This window comes from Pseudopipra pipra, chromosome 6 (assembly GCF_036250125.1).
Source record: "Pseudopipra pipra isolate bDixPip1 chromosome 6, bDixPip1.hap1, whole genome shotgun sequence".
Lineage (NCBI taxonomy): Eukaryota > Metazoa > Chordata > Aves > Passeriformes > Pipridae > Pseudopipra > Pseudopipra pipra.
This window is the reverse complement of record NC_087554.1, coordinates 15130579-15152665: the sequence shown is the minus strand read 5'-3', so window position 1 is coordinate 15152665 and position 22087 is coordinate 15130579. Positions and strand designations below refer to the sequence as shown.

At 41.7% G+C, this 22087-nt stretch overlaps 1 protein-coding gene across 1 annotated transcript; it reads left to right on the top strand.

Annotated features, from left to right (window-relative positions):
* Window positions 1–7497: 7497 nt before the first annotated feature.
* On the top strand, window positions 7498–22049 carry TPH1 (tryptophan hydroxylase 1). The gene is made up of 11 exons (XM_064657490.1): window positions 7498–7608; window positions 11288–11425; window positions 12367–12550; window positions 13933–14033; window positions 14720–14787; window positions 16186–16382; window positions 16844–16979; window positions 17482–17608; window positions 18698–18793; window positions 19348–19481; window positions 19762–22049. Exons 1-11 carry the CDS (start codon window positions 7543–7545, stop codon window positions 19934–19936), a joined length of 1422 nt encoding a protein of 473 aa, XP_064513560.1. The 5' UTR covers window positions 7498–7542; the 3' UTR covers window positions 19937–22049.
* Window positions 22050–22087: the final 38 nt, after the last annotated feature.

Here is a 22087-nt window from a genome sequence, read left to right as displayed (position 1 = left end):
GCACCAAAAACCTGCTGTAACAGGCAGACCCACAGAATCACAGAACATGCCAAGTTGGAAGGGACTCACATGGATTGTCAAATCCAACTCCCGGCCCTGCACAGGACCATCCCCAAGAGTCACACCATGTGCCCGAGAGTATTGTCCAAACGCTTCTTGAACTCTGTCAGGCTTGGTGCTGTGACCACTTCCCTGAGGAGCCTGTTCCAACGCCCAACCATCCTCTGGATGAAGAACCTTTTTCTAATATCCAACCTAAACTCCCCGACACAACTTCAGACCATTCCCTAAGGATCTGTCACTGGTCACCACAGAGAAGAGATCAGTGCCTGCCCCATCTCTTCCCCTCACGAGGCAGTTCCAGACTCCAATGAGGTCTCCCCTCAGTCTCCTCTTCTCCAGGCTGAACAGACCTAATGTCTTCTGTGATTTTTTGGACCTTAGAGTTAGCTCTTGACTACCCTTGGCCCAGCTGTGTTTAAGATATACAAAACATATGGAATACAGTCTTTCTGCTTCTTACATTCAACAAGTCTAATGTTGGATAAAATTCCTAAATGAAGATGAATATGGTAGAGGCTTGGTAACTAACGCACACTCACGGTGAGGCTGTGTTTTCAGGAGTACCTGAAGAGCTCTCAGTCTCTTTCCTGAGTGGATCAAAGTCTGCTGAATTGCTTTCTGAGCTCTGCTTACTCATATCATTAGCAAGTACAAAGCTTTCTCCTTTGTTCGCTCTCCACCTCACTTTGAATACACAATATGCTGCTGTTCTACTAATTAGGCCAACAGGCTGAGGTTAACAAATGCTCAGTGACTGCTCTTATCAGCAGGCTTATTTATGCATTTGACTATTTTGCTTTCTGTTTGTCTGTGATGTGAAAGAACTGGATAATTCCTGAAGTTTTAAATAAAAATTATAACGCAGTAGAAATAATGTTACCAGGGTGGTTCCTCCATGAACGGAGTCCACTTGTACTATATGGGATGGAGTAGTGTCAGGACCTGGTCAGAAGTAATCCCTAAATGCTATGAGTGGCTGTTTTCAGTGCTGGTGGTTGAGGTTGCCTAAGGCTCTGAGATGCTTTGGAAGGCTCTTTTTGGAAGCTTTGTCTTTCATTCTCAGATTAGGTGTTTTGCACTCTGTATCTGGTGCCAGAGCCTTCAGCACCAAGCAGCTTCTCAACCTCCCTCCCCTTGCCAGGGCTCTGGGGGTGATGGCCAGGCTTGATGTGGTGCAGATGTGTGGCCTCAGCTCACACCACTGTGAGAGCAGCTGTGAGCCCCCCCTTCACCCTTGCCTGAGCTACACAGCAGGTAAACTGTGCTTGGTCACGGCTCTTGCTGATCCCAGCTTGACGATGTGACTTCCCAGCTCGACCTCAGAACCGCTTGCCACTATGGACTTGTCTGGAGACCTCTTGGCTGAACCTGGGTGCCATCCCCGGGCTGTCCTGCTCCCCTTGCCTGGGTGCAGTGGCACTGCCCATCTGCCCCCAAGAGGGCAGGATTGGGGTGCAAGCCCGAGCAGAGCAGTATTTGTCAGGCTCAGGTAATACTGATGGAAATGCATTATTTCCTTGTCCTCTCTAGGCTGCTCTGCATTTCCAGACAGCATGCAGATCAGTTTGTCCAGCTTTCCACTTGGCTTTTCCCACCCCTGGCTGATGGTCCTGACTGGACTAAATTCTGTTTACTCTAGTAACACAGGGAATCTTTGCTGACTGGTGCAGGACCAGAGCTCCGTTGCTTCCTGCAGGTTTAACTTGAGGTGACTTGGCCAACACTGAGCAGATAAGGAAAAAAAAAAAGAAGGTTGTAATTGGCACTTCTGTACCCACAAACTCCAGAGTAATTGGAGCAAAGAGCCCTTTCAGGACTTTGGTTCATAGTCAGACAGTAGTTTTGTTTTAAATGTAGCTGATTGATATTAAGTTTGTGGTATGATATTCAATACTGAATACAAATTAGAGCCTGGTTTCTCCCTTGTCCCAGCAGCATGTAAACTAAGCCTTTGCAAAAAGCTTGCAAAGGTGATGTTAGGAAAAACTACACCTTGTTTGCTCAGAGCAGCAAGTAACTCATGTCACTCGTGATTTTATTTAGCTTTTATGAAATGAAAAATATTTCCTGACTCAGATGAAAGGGCTAATATTACTTCTTTAAACAGTCCAAAGCAAATATACAAACAGTGACTGGTCTGTTGGCTGTATGTGCTTCAGGAGATTTACACAGCAGCTCTGGCTTTTCAAACTAAGCACGCTTAAAGGCTATTGATACTACAGCTGGCTGAGTCACACCAAGTGGGTAATTTGCCTCATTGGTTCTTGCACTTTTCATTGCAAAAAGATATTTCTAAATGTTTTAAATCACTGTGGAACCTAAATTTCCCTTTTTCTTTTGTTGCATATTAACTGCTTAAGAATGAAATGCTTTATTATTCAACAACTATTCAGTAGCATCAAGAGTTAACTTATTGCCAAACCACCATCATAGGGATGTGGTTCCCTTCTCAGGGGATGAGTTATCACACTGAGAGTTCCAGACGTTTCTCGGTGATTACTGTGAGTTCAGTGCGTGACACTGTCGTAGCCTCGTGCTGGTGAAAGGCCTGGTGAAATGCTCTGGGAAGTGTTTTTTGGAAGAACTGGGGGTTCACAGAAGGGAGCAAATGGAAGTATTCCCTGTAGAAAGCCAGGGATTTGGGATTTCAGACCCATACATTTCTTAGAAAATTTGAAAAGCTTTGGATTTGAAGCTTTTTAATTCCCAGCATTTAGGTAAATGACCTAAGCCACAATGATAGGTTACCTCCTTGGAATGGGAGAAGTCAAAGCTTGACAGAATGAAGATTAGAAAGTGAATGGAAGCAAATGTTGCTTGGGTGTTCCAACAATAAATGCTTTATAAATATTAAAAATCAGCGGAAGAAAATGAGTCAGATTTTCAGACCAGCAGTTTTTTTGGCATCATTATATGAGGGCATCAATAAAATTCAAATATGAGGAAGATCTGTAAAACCTATATTGGGAAAACAAAATGTTTCAGAGGGCTGCATGATGCTCATCTTCACTCTTCCCTGCAACTTCTGTAGTGCTTGCCTAAGTGCTATGAGATTCTTAAAGGCATGACTTGTCTGCAGCAGTTAATTAACAGAAAGGCAGGGGGCTGTGATTAGAATTTGCAGTAATTCTGGAGAAAGTAATTAGAGCAGCCTTGGTATTAAGTTGTATTAAACCAGTTTTGTTCAGGGATTCAACACTTCATACCCTTTTCTGGAAAAGCTTCAAGTGGCCATTTTGCCTCAGGCAAACACTCCTGGTTGTAAAGGCAGATGGCTGGGCCACATGAAGTCCAAGGGATGGCTGAGGAGGTTTATACCCCAGAAGTGATATTGTGAAATTGCCCTACTGGAGATTAGAGCACTTTCTCCTATCACGTGGGGAGAAGGGGTAATTCCCACTGATGACCTTGATGGGATTGAGAAGACTTTAGGGCTGACTGATTCTCTCCTTCAGTCTTGCTCTATTCAGGTAGATAATCTTATCTTTCAGCAGCAGATTAATATCCTTACAGATCATTCCCAATCTCCCCTTCCATGGTTCTTGCTTCAACAGTTGAACAAAATCACCTTCTGACTCTATCTCTCCCCCAGTGGGAGCCCCTGTACTACACTGATTTTTCTTTTTTCTGTCTTTTTTTTCCCCCCCCACAGACCAGCTTCTTCAGAGTGTTGGTGAATATCAGGCTTGTGCTCAGTCTGGAAAGATGTGCCAGGTTAATTGAGTCCCTTCGTGTTTGACCCGTGACCCATGGAGAGCAAACTTTCTCAGAGTAGGAGAAAGAGGAGAGGTAGGGCAGAAGGTTTATGTAGTTGTGTTTCACAGACAGCAAAAAGTGGGTCCCTGTGCTGCCTGGCTTTCTAGGGAGTGGATGATTTGGAGGTGTGACAGTTTGTTTTTACTACTTTTCAGCCTAAAAATTCCCAGATCATTTTTCTACAAATGTGTACCCCCAAGTGTCAGAACCACTGGCTGATGGCAAGCCCTGCTGTCAAGTTCCTGCTTTGAAGAACAAAACAGAAACTCTCCAAAAACTAGAGGAGAAGAGACAGCCGTAAGTTAGCAGCTGAGAAAGAGGAATGAGCTGTGGTGTTCTGGAGTCGCTTATGTTCCTGGAGCTACTCTAACAAAGGACCCAGAAAATACAGAACTTCGATCTAACACCACCCTCTCACCTGGATCTAGATGCTGCTGAGAAGAGGAGAATTCATTTAATGAGGAATTATGAAGGAATAATGTAATTGAAAGCCGGTCTCGTAGCCTTCATGGTGAGTGCTGTCACGGTTGCTGTCACGTTTGCTCTGTGCCAATGTGACAGGTTTTGTGGCAGCCGCACATGGTAAAGCCCTGTCCTGCAAAACCTGTGATCAGCTTGACCCACTTTTGAGCAGGGTCAAACCCGTGTTCGATCCTCAGGTGCTGATTATCTGTCTGGAGGGCTTTGTCTGTACGAGAGGCTATATGTGAGAAATCTCCTGTGGGCTTTAAAGAAAAATTAATCACTGTATCGCTTTGTTACTTTTAAGTAATTCTCCTATAAAACCATCCACAGTTTCCCAGGAATTGGAACGCCTGTGCAGAGAGGAGCAGAGCAGGGTCCAGTGAGCACCCAGTGAAAACAGGCTGTAATCGAGTCTGTTCATGCTTTGTGGTTCTGCCCTTTCAGACTATGGGGGCATGGGCTGTGGTGAACAAGCACTTCTTACTAAACCAGTGAATCAGCTTCAATCTGGTCCCCAAAACTCTAGGCACCCCAGTTGTTTCCTTATGAAACTAATTAATTTCCTATTAGGTTAAATTTCCTTGGCCATTACTGACCTGTTCACAGTGTTTCAGCAGCTCTAGGCCAAGCTGCTTGTGGGCTCTGGAGAGTATGAGGAGAGGGATGACCAGTGTCCCAGAAAGCTCCTGCTCAAATTGGAAATGACAGGGCGAGGATGGGAGGCAAGGATGCTCCTGTCTGTTTATCAGACTGGACCCTCAGAGGTAGGAAGTGCCCTTAACTCTGGCATAGCTGGCAGCTCAGTTTATATCCTCTCCATGGCTCATGTGCTGTGAAGCTCATGTGCTTCTGCTGAGCTCAGCTTCACCATTTGCGACTTGATGTGGCCCCTCGGACTGTCCTGTGCCCTTCCCTGTGCTTCGTGTCTTCAGGTACCTGTAGATGGTGACCAAACCACTGCTTCTGCTGTCTCCTGGGGAGAGAGGAAACAAAGCTGCTGCTTAGAAGTGGTTGGGTGGACTGGCTCTTTCTTGAGCATCTTTACAGGTCTGACCTGTAGGGGAGGACATCGGTGTCCCTTAACACTAGAATAACCCATATGTGTACACCAAGAGTAAACTGGCTTTCCCAATGTATCTTTTGAAAGCTTATAGCCTTTGAAGGAAAGATAGATCTGAGTTAAAGTAAAAAAAGAATTTAAAAAGATTCCTTCATTCACAGTTAAAATGACCTGAACTCAGCTGTCTTCTGATGCCTGAGGAAAATGTGACTGAGAACTGTATTTTGTGTTTTCTTTCACATTTTACCAAGGGTGAGCACAACACCTTGACAGAAAGGACAGCATGGGAATTTCATCCTGGCTGCTTTGGGGAAGTAGCCCAGATTTCCAAATAAAAGATGCTTACCTGTAATGGAAAGGCTTCTGGAAGGCTACCTAGACAGTAATTAAAAAAAAATTTTATGCAGAATGACATGTTAGTTCTTCTTATTGCTGCATTTGAGCTAGGAAAAATTGACAGATTAGTCATATTCTATTATAAATGTCTTACTGTAGCCATGTTTACATATTTATCATTAATATCAGGCTCTCATACACTTAGGATTCTGGGTAAAGATCCTACGAATTGTTTGCTTTTTGAGTCAGCTTGTTTGATTAGGAGATCTGTTCTGTAAGAAGGAAGTGACATGTCTGTTATAAAGTTAAGACATATGAATAAATACTGCATTTTCTTTATGAATGGAAAATTGAAGCATCTCATCACAAAATACATTCAATTAGCTAACTGGAAAAAATAATGGCCTTTCCAGCTATGTCATCACTTACAGCTGTTCTCTTTCACTCTTGTGCTGAAGAGTAGAGCCAGCCACCCTTGGTCCTCTTAGAAAGAGGATTGTTTGAAGTTTAATATCTTCTGGGAAGAAGGAAGACAGCGACATCACTGGAGATGCTGGTGTAGGTGTGACTGTGTGCCTGAGTTAGGTGTTCGCCCACATATTGGCTTCATCAGTATAATTTATCATGGACATTACACCAGTGTCTAAGAGATCTAGCTGGAATCAAGGTTTCAATATTTTAGGCGCTGAAGAGAAAAATACAGGAGATTTTTCAGACACTTGAATATATTAGGGTAAAACTAGTTGCTGCTGATTTTGAGTATTTCTTTGGAAGATAGGTTTGAAAGCAATGTAAAAAAAAATCCATCTCTCCTCCTCCAGACTCTTAAAGCTTCCAAGAGATTATGTTCCTGGGGAACGTTTTGGCTTCTGCTGTGGACCACAAATCCCCTTATCTTAATGTTGCCAAGTCTGACCTGAGAGGAGACAGTGAGGACTGGGATTATTGGAGTTTAAAAACCATGAATTTTTAAAATATAAACATACGTCTAGATGTACGCAGAAAATTAATGACAACATATATGATATGAAAATACATAGTTTCCTCCTAACAGAAATGTAATTATTCTTCCTGTATGCGCAGAATGTTTTGAGAAAAGAAGTAATATGCTGCAATTTATTTTCACAGCAGAAAATGCACTGTTATTTTTAGTGAAGGTGTCAATACATCTACCTGCCGTGTTTCCCTTTGAGACTGCAACCTGTACTACGTGCTGCCGAGCACTTAGAGGAGTTCCTCACTGCTGATTCCCCGTAGCTGAGCTGTCACCTTGAAGCTAACTTTGCTTAGAGCCCCTCCGCTACGGGCCCAGCCCTCACCACCTCTCATTTCTGATGCAGTTTGCCTTCCCTTTCCCACAGGCAGCATAAAGAACACTTTACAGCGAACAGACAAATATTGGGAAGTGGCTGTGTGGACACGGTGGAGGAAGACAGATCCCCTCCATCCAAACACTTGCTCCCCTCAGCCCCGTGGGGTGCAAGTCGGTGTTAATGCAAACCCCACAGAGTTACCCATAAAAAGTCAGTCTTCTCTGACCCCTATTAAATGACCTTGTACGGGTGACTGAGGAGGTGTAACTCAGGAGGGAAAACGGCTCTTCTTGCGCGGGTTATTCCGGGGTGCAGCGATGGTGGGTGCGCGGTGGCTGCATCTGAACATCGCTGCTCTGCGAACTCTCTGAGCAAACAGCCTCCAGCGGGTGCGATGGAGAGGGTCATCGAGGACCTTCCCCAGCTGGGACGGGCAGCGCTTCCCCCCGCCTTCCTCCCTCCCTCTCTCCATCCCTCCCCCGGCCAGGGGCGGCTCTCGCCCCTCCATAAAGCCGGCCGGTCCCGGCGCTGCCCTGTGCCCGCCCGGCCATGCACCCCGCGCCCCGCCGCGGCGGATCCCTGGAAGCGGCGCCGAGCCGGGATCCCGCCGGACAGGTGAGGGGAGCGGGATGGGCACAGGGAGGGGAGCGGGACCGGCGCCGGGGACAGCTTTGCGGGGAAAACGCTGCTTCTCTGAAGTCGCGGTTCTCGGAGCGGGGATTTGGGGGAAAGCGCAGCTTCCTGGTCCCGGTTACTTGGAGAGCGGTTAATTGCCCTGGGATGCGGCTCCTCTGGTATCGGTAGGAGCGTTTCATCGCTGGGATTGGGATGGGACTGGTTACGCTGCTTCTGGTCAGAAGTGGGGGGGAAAAAAGTAGTAAAACACAAATGCGAGCACATGAAATTAAGGTAGAATAAAAGTAACTTCTGGTGCATCGTTGCTTAGGAGACACAGGGTGTGATACAGCCCAGAAAAACTCACTCCTAGGTTATTTCCCGTTACAATGGGAATATGCTCAATGTGTCAGAGAAGATCAGATACAATCAGAGCTTATGTGCTGGCTGCAGTTACTGATACCGTGCAGCTGATAAAGTCTGTAAAATTCCTTGTGAAAACAAGAATGCTGCCTGTAATGGAGAAAAGTTTCGCAAAAATGTTGGTCTGCTGTAGCCCTCGGATATTTGGAAGCCAAATAAGGTGTTCAGCACAGCTTTTGGTTTGGTGACTGAGAACTAAATCTAAAGAAGACCTTTGGCGTGGCTGGAAAATGTACACGTAAAGTGACATCTAGTCGTGGTCACTTGTAATATCATGTCTTCACCCTTCCCTACTAAGAAGTGTGTCAAAAGGACAGCGACAAAGTAAGCAGCTACTTAGAGGGAGGAGGTTATAAAATGTCCACTGAGACTTTTTATCAAGCATGATTAATGTCAATCCGTATCAAATATTTTTTTAAAAAATATTTTTTTGTCTTCAATGTATGGCTCTAAAATGTAATTTCCTTTAGATGAATATGTTTGGATAATTTTAAATCCTGGTCATCCATTAGTATAAGGAATTAAATCACAAAACATGCACCCTCAAATATCTATCTCTTTGGGGAGGAGGAGAAAGGAAAGGTAATTGCTATGAGCTCCAAAAAGAATAATCTTTAACCTCACAACACCTAGTTATTGATCTAAATAAAGGCTTTAGGATATCCTTCTGTTTGCATATTCTCATCAAGACAGAGTCAGGTTGATGGAAAATCAGTTCATGATTTACATCACTCATAAAAAAATCAATGCAATATTAATTCCCCCTCACCCTCCAAAAGGCTTGAATGTGTTACCGTGCAAAGGAAAAGTGTCTGATTTTATTACAGTTTAGTTACTGATACAGAATAAAAAATGAATGAGAAGGTGCAGCCATTGGAGGAGAGGAATTGTTTTGCATTACCATTTTCTCTTGTTGCCTTGCACCCAGATGGTTGCTGCATTAATGCAGACTTGTCTACAGTCCAGTTTCTGATTGAAAGTGAAAGATCAGCATTAGTGTAGGGTTAAAGATGTAATTGGTGTGTGTTTGGCATTGTAGGCATCTGAATTTCTCTTCTGCAACTTCTTCTAATTTGCAAGTTAGAAGTAATTTCTAGAACTCAATATAAGAACATACTGCATTTTGTTGTATTTTCTTCATCGGTCTCTTAAACCTATAACTTTATAAATGTTGTCACCTGATTCTAGACACAGTTAGTTGCAGCAGCGAAATACAAAATAAGAACTCTTTGATGCCTGTATTCTGTTCTAGCTGTGCACCTTATAACATTGCATGTAACTGTGCCAAATCTCATAAGGTGATCTGGTCTTCAGTCGTGATCCTGAATATGGAATGAAGCCAACATGCTGCATATTAGTCATATATATAAAGCAGCCCATCAGTTATTGCCTTTAAAGACCACCATCTAACTCTTTGTAGCGGAGACTTCTTTGCATCCAGTTTCTTCTACAGCAGTACAATCTGAATAGGATTTGGCTCATACAAATGGCCGTCTTTGCACTTGAGAAAACAGCCAATAACCTATATGGAATTGTGGAGTCAGTAGATATTCCTTTTCTACTTGAAGTACCTCTGCTCAGTGCCTCTTCCTGGCTCTTGTGATCATGATCTGACACTGAAGCAAACTCTGAACCTGCAAGCTGCACAGCTGAACCTGGACTGGGCCCTGTCACACACTTTCAGCAGAGAATTTGATGTCTGGACTCCAGCTGATGGAGATTAGTGACTTTTCTGAATCAGAAACAGTGTGAAGGTCTGACACTGTTGTTCAGGCTCGTCATATAGTGACAGCTCATTAGAGATGGGGACCTGGTCAGGAATCCAGATATTTTCATTAGCATCAGTGGGCTTGGACCTCTTCTATGGAATACCACCTTGGCACCCTAAAATGCTCACATATAGTAACCCTCTTGAAACTTTTCTTAGAGCATGATCAAATATCTGCCTCACTGTAAACCACTCAATTTAAGATGAAACTAATTTCATTATTTTGTGAGGCAAATTGCCTTCTTCATCTGAAAAGTAAATCAGAACATTTTGATAGAAGAAAGGTAAAATACGGGGTTTTTATTTTTAAACCACTCAGTTACAGATAGAAACAATTAGCTGTTCAGTATTATCAATTTTAAAGGGGTTTAAAGTTGGAGAGACTGTAGAAGGGAGTCAGTGGAACTGGTGTGTTTTGATTGCATTTTTGGTTTGCTCTTTCCATTTCTGAAAATGTCTCCAGATAGTCATATCTTTAAAAGCTGTGTCAGATCAAAAAATAATTCCAAATAGCAAGAGGGTGCCTTCATTTTTCCTTTTCTGTCTTGCTGACTAATTCAGAAACCTCACCTTTTTTCTTTCTACTTTTGCAAGGTTTGAAGACATGTGAGACACGGCCTCTTCTTCTAAGCCTTGTATTTTTTCCTTAACTTTGCATTTTCCACATTCTTAACTGTTTCAATATTATCTCTGTTTATGGCCTGGCTACCTGTAGCTAAGGATATGGTCTTTGATATCAACACAGCCAGGAGTGTGATCACTAGTAAGGTACAAAATCACACGGTCCGATAGTGTTTGAAGTCTGAATTTTTACTGTGTGATTTGGGTGATTATGCCAAGGGTTTGACATAGGAATTAGGGAACCTGGCAGATGGAGTAGCTTGGCTGGGGCTAATCGGAGTGGGATTGTCTCTCTAGTCAACAGGTTCTGGTCAGCATAACATTTTAACTCTTTATATTTGTCTCCTTGCTCAATGGAGACAGTACTTTACAGTTATGTAATGAGAGAAAGGCAAATGATTTTTCAGTTCTGATCTACTGAATCCTGTTCCATCTTTTCCTATTTACATCCAGTGGGATGTGGATTATTCTCTTTACTAACATTTGTTGAGCTTGCTAATGAAGTGTTTTGTTCAACATAATATTTCTGCTGACACCTTATAGTTCCCCTTCCTCGTGGTAACAATGCTAGTTATAAACTACACATTGAAAACATTTTCTGCATCCTTGGGAATGACTAAAGATGTCTATAAAACCATTCAACTAAAAAAAAAAAAAAGATATCTTGGTATTTCATTCTCAGATCTCACAGATTCCACGTGTCCCTTAACCTTATGCCTGTTATTGTGTAATGATTTAGTTCATAATTTTCCTTTTGTGGTTGATCAGTCAAAGCACAGCATTACCCCAAGACAAACTGAAATGTAAAAGTTCAGACTTTTTGCACTACTTCCTGTTCAAAAAACCTTTTTATTTGTCTGAATTTAGTTAAATAAGTCAACTTACATGATGATTGAAGATAATAAAGAGAATGAAGGCAATGCATCTGAGAGAGGAAGGACAGCCATCATTTTTTCCTTGAAGAATGAAGTTGGAGGACTTGTAAAAGCATTAAAACTCTTTCAGGTACATTATAATAATATTGCTACAGCTGCTCTGTATTTTGAAATTGTAAGGATATTTTTAGAACACACTAGAATTAATTACATCCATTTATTAAGAATATGATTCTTCACCTGGCTCCCACGTTGCACGCAAAATTACCCAGAAAGGCAAATTTATTCCTCAGAAATTTTTTCACAAAAGTTCTCATCTGCACGAACTAAATACTGAGAGAGGTTTGTCTTTTCCCCTTATGAAAAGAGGATTGGGACTAGTTTTTGCAGAGTATAAGAGGTGGGTCTGAAGCTCCTGCTGATGGCAGGTAGATATTTGGGGTGCTGTGCTGAGTCCAGTGCCCTTGTCACCCTGTGTGTCCAGACTCTGGGTGGCAGAGGAACTGCAATTGCACAGCTGCTGGGCAGGTATTGTGTAAGGAATATATGCAGCAGTGCCACTGTGCTCTGTCATGTGGCCCTGCATGTCTTAGCCTGGGGTTTTCTCAATGATCCTAATATAAAAAACAGGATTAAATAATTTTTCAAATAAAAAAGAAGTGAAATTTATGCCCTGAAAACTACTGCTTTTAAAATTTCTTGCTTGGTTGTTAAATAATTATATACGAATTGATCAGTATTTTGGTGAACCTCCCCAGACCCAGTTGCTAATCAGCTTCCTATGGGAAGGATGAAAGAAAAAGGTCTGTGAATTTAAACTTCCTGACTGTTTCTATGTGCTTCCTGCATGTAAATAAAACTGAAAGAACACAGGTTCTCTTTTGTTTTCTTCTGAATGGAAAATCAAATAATTTTCCCCCCTCCAAAAAGCAAATTGCTATCAAGAGATCCAGTTAACTAAAATAGCTTCATAAAGATAGTGAATAGTCCATGGCAGTAAAACATTAGTTTGAAAAACAAATTTTAGGTTTTCGGTCTACCTGTTTGAAAACATTACTTCTTACAAAACAGGAGAAGCATGTAAATCTGGTACACATTGAGTCACGGAAGTCCAAGAGACGAAATTCTGAGTTTGAGATCTTTGTGGACTGTGACAGTAACAGGGAACAACTGAACGAGATCTTCCAGCTCCTGAAATCCCACGTCAACATTGTCTCCGTGAGCCCAACGGAGCATTTCAATGTCCACGAATATGGTAAGTACAAAAGGTATTTCTGAGGAAAATGCCCTTCTGACTGTGTTGGTTTGAAATCTTTTTACGGTGTCCACATCTGCATTTGTGTAGTGTCTTCAGTCACCAGTTACCAGGCGCGTGCTTCTGTGTTGAGAGTGAGCGTAGTCCGGTTGACATGAGCAGGGCTGCGCTGGCTGGTGCCACCTGCCAGTACAGGCTGCTTCAAGCTGCTGCCAGTTGTGTATCTGCTGTCTGTGCTCCTGTCCCTCAGCAGCACAGCCCAGCTGGCACCAGTGAGAGTTCTGCATCCATGCAGATCACTGGAGGCTGGCCTGTAGGCAAAGCCTGAATGCAGGGCTTGAGAACAGCACCATGATGGAGGAGTAATACTGGCATATCCCAGTTCAGTTCAGACACTGGTGAGAGTGGAAGATGGATTCTGCAATTTCCTCATGTAGCTCTTGATTTCCTTATTTTTTAACCACTTTTCAACGTAACTGATCCCTTATAATAGTGGGAAAGAGGTGCCTTTTAACCTTAGGATGCTTCGCATCCTGTTTACCTTTACTTCCAGCTAAAGAGATGCCCTGAGTTCAGGGCAGTAGGAAGCTGGTCCCATGTATTTCTCAGCCATTGTGCTTGTGAAGGACAGATCTGGTGCTCTTGGATAAAACAGCTTACTTTAGCTCTAAGTAAGGTGAAATTCAATCCAAACAGTGCCCTGAACTTTCTAAGTAAACTGAAGAGCATTGAGGCAGAAAAACAGTGTATTAACTGCTCTGCCAAGAGCTTGGTGAAGAACCCTCTTGGGCTAAAAATAACCCCAAAGTAGTTGGTAGCAAGACTGTAATGATGCCCCTCTCTAAGGCTGCAGGGCCTCCTATTCCTTTTCCCCCACAAACTCCTCAAAAGGCAAAGCTGGATGCATCTGAGGTACATAACCATAGAGAAACATCTATTTCCTGTGGTCAGTAAAGCAGGATGGGAGAACTCTAACCTGCTCCCATTCTGCCCAGGGACCACAGGCAAATCACTTCTGTACTCCTTTGCACACTTTGTGCACTACAAGATTCCCAGCAGTGCACACAAGGAGACCTTGTCTCTGTGGGAGCCTCTAGATCTACTCTAACAACACTTAAGGGCCAGAGAAAACCTATGTTAACTGTTTCCTTCCCAGAGGCTTTGGAGCTGGCTGTGCTCTGTAGGCAGACTGTGGCAGTGACCGAGGAGGAAGTGTGAGCTGTAGGCTGGTACCAGATAGGCAGAGGAGTCTCTTGTCTTATTCATGCCCTTTTAATTTATAGATTTAGCTGTAACCGCCATAGCCATTCTTGAAAGCAGCGTTTCCTCCCTCAGCATGCTCGGTGTTATTAATAACCTTGTGGATTCCATGTGTTCCCCAGACATGGAGAATGTTCCCTGGTTTCCAAAGAAGATCTCAGATTTGGATAAGTGTGCGAACCGAGTGCTGATGTACGGGTCCGATTTGGATGCTGACCATCCAGTAAGTACTTTTTCCTCCCTACACCCATTCTGTAGTGAAAAAATACTTTGTGGAGCTGACTTTAAAAAATTGCAGCTTTTCTTCCTCCCTCTCCTCTCCCTCAATGGTGCCTCTGTGGGTCTGAGCACCTTCTCTTGGGGATTTCATGCCTCTTTCTTAATTCAGGCAAGATTGAATTCAGCTCCTGTGCCTTTCTGCAAGGCTTACTTGTGTGAGAACTCCAGGTCTGGGCCCTGAGTGGTTGCATACAAATTAAAAAAAGAAAAAACAAAACAAAAAACAAACAACAAAAAAAAGAACGCAGGCTTTGTTCCTCCTCTTTCTTTCTTCCTTACTGGAGCAACCAAATTAGTATTTGGGCAGTGCAAATGAGTAATTTGTTCTGTAATTTAGAATAATCAAGCAAGTTACAAAGTTTGTATAAATACTGATATGACTAAAATTAATCCTTGTCTACTGAATATATAGTTGTATACATAAAACAGCTCGTTCTTACTTTGGAGTATTTGCTTACTTCCTGATTATTGAACATTTCAGACTATAGCTATGAGGTTCCTGTCCTCTCATTCTTACACAGCATAGTTTTGTATTTCCCATCTGAAGTGTCATGCGTCTTGTTTTAAATTAATTTATTTATTACAGGTTAGAAACTTATTTAACTTTGTTTTCTTCCTTTCCCCTACCAGGGTTTCAAAGACAATGTCTATCGCAAGAGGCGAAAGTATTTTGCAGACCTGGCTATGAACTACAAACAGTAAGCTTGAATTCTTCCAGAATAAGACTTCTGAGTGCTTTGAAATAATAACAGAGTGGACTGTGAGGATCTCACCTTCCCTGGGCTTGGATCAGGCTGAGATATGCTTGGCTCAGGAGTCAGAGCCAAGGGGGTAAAATGAAGGGAGATATAAGAGAAGATTAACAGGTAGATCTAGCTTATTTTGCAGCTCTGGTCAGTCTGCTTGGCCATTATGGCATCTGCAGTAGTGCTGGTCCTCAGATGGGCAGCGATGCCAGCGTGGTGCATTTGGACTCTGCAGTTCTTCCCCACTTCCCTGGAAATGGGTGCAACAACGAAGGAGGAAAGACAATGCACACTGCTCAGCTGCCTGTGCCAGGACTTACTGGCCATCAGGGCAGATGAGTCTTCTTTGCAAAGGAGAGGGAAGGGAGGCAAACCCCAGTATAGCCCATTGACCACAGAGTGTAAACTCTCTGGGCAAATGCTAATACTTGAATTTTCTTTCCGGGTTCAAACTAATGCATGTGATGTGTAGATAAGAAGATTTCTGTGAAAAGAAATTCGAAGCACTTCCGTCTTTAGAGATGCTGCTTGGGGGAGGAGCTCTTAAAGCAGTAAGAGTTTCACAACTCAGTGCTGTGAACTCTTTCTAAATGCGATTTTTCATGTTGATGTTGCCTGATCGAATTTAGGTGTCAAGTTCCTCAATTGAAAATGACCAAGAAAGCAACTGTTACTACAGCACAGAGCTGATTACTGTTAATGTGTTGTTGACAGAGATTCCCTTGGGAAAAAAATTGCCATGCTGGTTACCTGACTGGCAGTGGAAGCTCAGTGTAACACTACCATTGCTATAATCCATTTTAATCAAGGTCCTGAGGACTAAATAGGATAGACAGACTACAATTAATATGTTCAGACAGGTGCTTGCCTCTTATGCATAGAAGTGTGATTTTTACCAGATGTATCTGCTTTGTGCTGCTAATTTAGGGAATTCTCTTTTCCTAAAACAAATCAAAAGGGTAATGGAAAGTAATTGTAGACATGGAAGTTCAACTGGGAAAAGAATGTGTTCTCAGATCCTGAAGCTGTAAAGAGGTTATGCAAGTATTTTTAATTATTCAATCTCAGAATTGAACACCTAAGAAACTGTTTACGGAACCAAAGCTTCCAGGCTCCGGTGACGTCAATGCAAAGATTCCTGACAGTTGGTTTAGGTGGAAAAAAGAGCAAACCCTTAGACTAAAAGCTCTCCAGGGCATAGACCAGATCTCACTGTGCATTTGACAGTGTTTAATGCACCCTGGCCAGGTGTCACAGCCATATAGGTGTTAAACAGCAATAGTAGGTAAATGAGTCACCTGTTATTAAGCATTTACTGAGGAACATCCTTTCTTCCTCCTCTCCTTGTAGTGGTGACCCAATTCCCAAGATTGAATTCACTGAGGAGGAGATCAAGACTTGGGGGACTGTGTACCGAGAGCTCAATAACCTTTACCCAACTCATGCCTGCAGAGAGTACCTTAAAAACTTACCCTTGCTCACCAAATACTGTGGCTACAGGGAAGACAATATCCCCCAGCTGGAAGATGTGTCCCGCTTCCTGAAAGGTAATGTGCTAATTTTCTTACATGAAAAGACTAAGGCCCACACTATTTTGTTGGCACAAGGGAACATTCTTGGTCACTTTTGCTTGTATTTGTTCTGGTCCTTTAAGAAGCCTTTTGGCCATCTGTGTTTTAAAGTATTGTGTCTTGAACATATAAAAACAGTGACATTTGAGGGACAATGATACCTTGGGCTTGGCTAAAGAGATATGTAGCTGTAATGTTGACTCTAGGCATGGAATCACAGGAAATCCACTGACATAGAGATAGGGACATTTTTAATAAATGTTGGTCATTCTCAGGTTTAGGCCTAATTTTTCTAATTAGGCTAAAATCTGTCTGATTTTCCCACGTGCTCTTGAGGCAAGGTAGTGCTGTGGTTTTCACCCCAGTTGCAGCAGGAAAGCTGTCAACGTTGTGCATTCTACACAAAACTAATGTACAGTTTCTCTGTTCATTTTCAGAGCGTACAGGTTTCACCATTCGCCCTGTTGCTGGATATCTGTCTCCCAGAGACTTCTTGGCAGGATTAGCATTCAGAGTTTTTCACTGCACTCAATATGTTAGACACAGCTCGGACCCTCTCTATACACCAGAGCCGTGAGTCATTTAATCTTGTGGTAGAATTTGAGAGAGAGAAAGTTTTGATTCTTGCTGTTCAGAGCCAAGCTACTTAAAAGCTGTTCAAGAACGCCATCATAAAACTTACTTTTAAGGTGCTGAAGACTCAGCCTTCACTGAATATAATGGAGTTTTAGCATATTGAAGTCATACCTTTATAAGTACAGGATTTTCAAAAGTACAACATGTTACTGGAGATCTCTTACTGATGTCACTGTGTGCAGTTAGTTTAATATTCAGTTGCCTCATAAATGTGGAGTTCAGATCTTAATTTTAGACAACTTCATTTGAAAATATGCATTTAGGTATTTATGGAGAGTTGGTATGACCTGCCCAGTTGCTTTCAGATAAGTGAGTGACATTTTTCTGTCTTTTGGATATTAAAGCTTAATGGAAGACATTGTATCTGTTCAGGGGTGCTGCTTTTTCACTTTGCCACAAAGACAAATAATGAGATTTCTTGTTTTGTTTCTTTTTCCAGTGATACCTGCCATGAGCTCCTAGGCCATGTCCCTCTTTTGGCTGAACCCAGTTTTGCTCAGTTCTCCCACGAAATTGGTCTTGCATCACTTGGGGCCTCAGATGAGGCTGTCCAAAAACTGGCAACAGTGAGTGTTTGAGTGCCCAGTGATTCTATCAAAAGCTTTGTGCTTTACTATGTTGATCCCACTCCATCAAATAAATTTGGGGCTTCATGTTAACATTAGCCAGAACAGCTGTAAGATCTATGTGTTTCACTGGTCCCTGATTTTGGGGCATACAAAAATTTTCCATGCTAGGAAAAAAATACACTTTAAAGTTGAGATGACTGGTATTTTTCTTCACTTGACTGTCAAGTAACGGCTCAGCTTCTGCTGGTAGGTCACTTTTTGCAGACTGGAATTCTCTGGTCTATTTCTTCCAAACAAAACTTTTCTTACTAACGGGAACATGATTCAAGGATTTTAAAAGTAATCTATTTCTTTAATGTGTAGAAGGAATTGAAATGATATTCAATGTGGTGAGTGCTAGCATTAGGCAGTCTTCAGCCAAGAAAGTAAAATAATATAAATTAATCTAATTTTCTGGACATCCATTTCTGGCAAAAATATTTTGAGATTAAAATTAAATTTAGATGAAAAATAATTGATGCCAGTTATGAAAGAATTGGTTTAGTAACTTTTTTCCCCACCTTGTGTAGTTAGTGGTAAAATTTCTACTACCTTCAGTGGGAGCAGAATTAAGCCATCTATGAAAATAATGTTTCTTCCTGTATACCTGCAGAAATCCTGAAATCCACCAAACTGAAAATCTTCAATTTTACAGGACACTAAGCAAATGAGAAACAAACTGTAGTGGGCTGTTTTCACTCACTCAGAGGCCCTCTCTATCCAGTGTTTCTTTTAAGCTGAGGCTGTTATTTCACGTCAATATTTCTCGAAACAGATTTACATCTCACTCTTCACACTAACATTAGCAGCTTCTAGCCTAGCTGGGTGATCTATAACATCCACCTTTCCCATGAGAATCATGTAATCTTGTGGTTCTTTACCTCCTTTCATTCTGGATTCCCTCTTTAAATATCTGAGGACATCTGAGGGGTGACTGTCTGATGTTTGCCACTATTTGATGCTACCTACAAATAGAAATGCTCACATCTACTTCACCACAGCATCTTTGATGAAGGCTGAATTATTTTACTTTCTTCTCTGTTTCAGTGCTACTTCTTCACTGTAGAGTTTGGCTTGTGCAAGCAAGAGGGACAACTACGAGTTTATGGGGCTGGCTTGCTGTCTTCAATTAGTGAGCTCAAGGTAAGAATGTCTGCTGCTTATTTAACTCTTTTCTTTGTACCTGGTTATTATTGCCACTATTTTGCCCTGCTTTTTATAAAGTATAATTCTAAAAATCTTTCTTTTGAAAACTCTTAAATACCTACCAGGCTTTAAGAAAATTCACTGTGGCAATAATTATGGGCAGTGGTTGCTGCTTTTGGATATATGCTGAGCAGATCCCCTGTCTTTTGCAGGAAGCAGTAGATGACTGGCATTTCTTAACATTTGGGTCCAAGCATCTTCTTTTAGACTAAAGCTCTGTTGGCTTAACCAAATTCAGAAAATATTGCTCTTGTTTACACATGAGTCTCACGTCTGTGGAATCCCATTTTTGACACAGACTGGCAGAATATGACCATTCAGAGTAATTCAGTTTGTTAAGCTTTAAATGCTGTTTATCTGCAGATAAAAATTTTAAGATGCAATGCACTAAATATCGTCTCAATCTTTTTTATTCATTTTACTACATGTCATGTTCCTCATGGATTCTTTGGATGGTGATGCTCCTCTGACCCATGATAACACACCACCAGCACTCGCTCTCTGACAGTGCCAAAGTCAAGCCTTTTGATCCAAAGGTCACCTGCAAGCAAGAATGTCTCATTACAACTTTCCAGGAAGTTTACTTTGTTTCTGAGAGTTTTGAAGAAGCAAAGGAAAAGATGAGGTACGGATTTTCTCCTCCTCTTTTATAGAAGCAGATTTCACTTTGTACACCTCTCTGTAGCAGCTTCAAATCCTTTTATTCTTATCACAGTTTTGTAATTATTTTTTTCGTGGGATTGAAAAGTCAAGATTGGTATTTAGTTTATCTTCCATGTGGTGGGTGGGAGAGATGAAGAACTATTTTTAAGTAGTTTTGAAAAGTGGTTATTTATACTGGCTGCATACAGAGGATGCACTGGTGTTTTTTGGTTGTTTTTTTTTTTTTTTTTCCACTTCTCTAGAGAGTTTGCGAAAACCATCAAGCGCCCATTTGGTGTGAAGTACAATCCATATACACAGAGTGTGCAGATCCTGAAAGACACGAAAAGCATTGCCAGCGTGGTGAATGAGCTACGTCATGAGCTGGACATTGTCAGCGATGCCCTCAGCAAGATGGGCAAGCAGCTGGAAGTTTAACACCCTGTCAGCAGTGTGGTGCAATCCAATTCTTTTCTTTTCCTTACTGATTTCTTTCATAGGCTTATAATGTGTTGTAGGCTGAACTCATTCCTTTACAAATGGAAGAGTGAATGGCTCATAAGAATAATGTCATCTTGTTTCTCTCTGTAAAATCCCTTACATAATGTATTTCTCTATCCCCCTTAGATAAAAAAGGTCCAGAGCTGCCTTTTAGAAGCTGATAGGGGAGTAGAGAAAGTGCTAGAATGGAGAAGAAGTGTGGTCTTTGGATCAGGGCTGGGATCAAATGCCCCAGAAAGTGGCTTATGAGGCAATAATGGAATAATTCACCATTTCTGCCCACTTCTGACTCCAGTAGTCTTTGCTATAAAGCATTGAAGACTTGATAATGTAGAAGCTGTGGTAATCAGTGCTTCTAAGTCTGTACTACTAAGTTTAAAACTTGAATGATTACAATGCACACATCAGGACACAAATAGCTGGAGGTTCAACAGGATAAAATGGAGGGGTCAAATCTTTCAGAGGGATTATTCTTGTCCACAAAGAATTGCAAATGTGCTGTCTGGCATGCTTCTAGTATAAGGCAGAGATACAGCTGTTGCATGCATCCTAATTTTAAGAGATGTGCTATTGCCTAAGAGTCAGGATTTGTATTGCTGTCCTTGATATTCCACGTGAGGGAAGACCTTTCCTTACAGAGATACCATTTGCCTTTTTCCTCATTGAAATAATCTAGCAAAAGTATAGCAAGACATCAAATGTACTGCCTTAGCACAAAGCCTAGAACCATTTCCAAAGTACAATGTAATATTCAAAAGTTTAAAATAATAGCCAAAGTTCATAGTTTAGTGTGGTTTTTATAAAAATAAATATCCTGTTGATGATTGCTCAGTCACTTTATTGACCAGCACAAGTTGCACAAAGATACGTTTAGCTTCCTCTTTACTTGGCTTGAACACCTTCACTCCCTATCAATCGATAACTGAAAGGCCCAAGCATTTAATAGGAATTCTGTGGTCATGAAGGCAATAAACTACCTTGTAGTGTAAGGTATATCTAACTCCAAAGAGCACTTTGCAAGTGGTGGGAAGCAGTGTCCTGATGAATTGCCTGTATTTCACAGTAGCCAACTCGCCTGATTTCCGGGCCCCATAGTTTCAAGCATCCTGCCCAGCTGTGCAAAGCTGTGCTGGCTGCTGCTTCTGCAAGCTCTGCTGATGAAATGGACAGGAGGTGACAGGTTTGAATGGGGATCTCTGATGTGCAGGGTGTATTTAATAGCACTGTCAGCACTGGTTTTTCATAGGTAGAGCTTATCCGGAAATCCAGAAAGTACAGTGGAAAAATGAACTGAAATCTTAAATACACTGGAGATGGTTGTTCAGGATTTTGAGAACTTTAAAGGACTTTTGTGAACCTCTGTGCTTGAAAAGCAGCTTCAGTTTCATATGCTTTCATAGGCTACATGTGCTCCATAAGCAATCGCTGGCTCAACCTTTCCAAGTAGATTCACAGTTTAAATTAAGTCTAGATCACTTTTTTTCTGTGGCTATTAACCCACTATAACTTTTTTTTTTTAAAAGAATATTTAAGATGTAGAATTATGGTCTACAATATTTATGGCCTACATTGCACTTCATTTAAAAATAGATTTTAGAAATTTTGTCTTTCTAAAAAAGAAACCTTTCAAGTGAGTAGTGACAGAGGATCTATTTTGCCTGCTTCTGTGATAATAGTTAATATTCAAGTGCAGTTTTAACAACACTGGGATTATTACGTTGTGGAAATATACATAGGTCTGTGTTACTTCAAACCTTGCCTGAACTATGTATACATTTCAAATAGGAATCCTCAGACTTGTTAAATTAGCACCTACTTTCAAATACTCTGTAAAAACAGCAGTTGTATCTTTTATTTGCACTTGTGTAGAGAAAAAAAAAAGCCTGCTAACAATAATACAGAGAAGATGCATTTCCATGGCATTAACCACGTGTATGTTTGGCTTCACCCATCGAAACCTCATGGCTATATAGAACAGTAATAATTTTAACATTTTAAACTGTTGTGGAGGCTTTAAATGTGAACGAAATAAATGACTTGCTGGTAATTATCAGAGGTAAAGCGACCTTTATTCCAGCGCTGTAGCAA

Coding starts and splice junctions, on each gene's coding strand:
- TPH1 (XM_064657490.1), top strand. CDS start 7,543: ATGCACCCCGCGCCCCGCCGCGGCGGATCCCTGGAAGCGGCGCCGAGC. Junction 7,609..11,287: donor GCCGGGATCCCGCCGGACAG/GTGAGGGGAGCG, acceptor GTCTGAATTTAG/TTAAATAAGTCAACTTACAT. Junction 16,980..17,481: donor CCTCTCTATACACCAGAGCC/GTGAGTCATTTA, acceptor TTCTTTTTCCAG/TGATACCTGCCATGAGCTCC.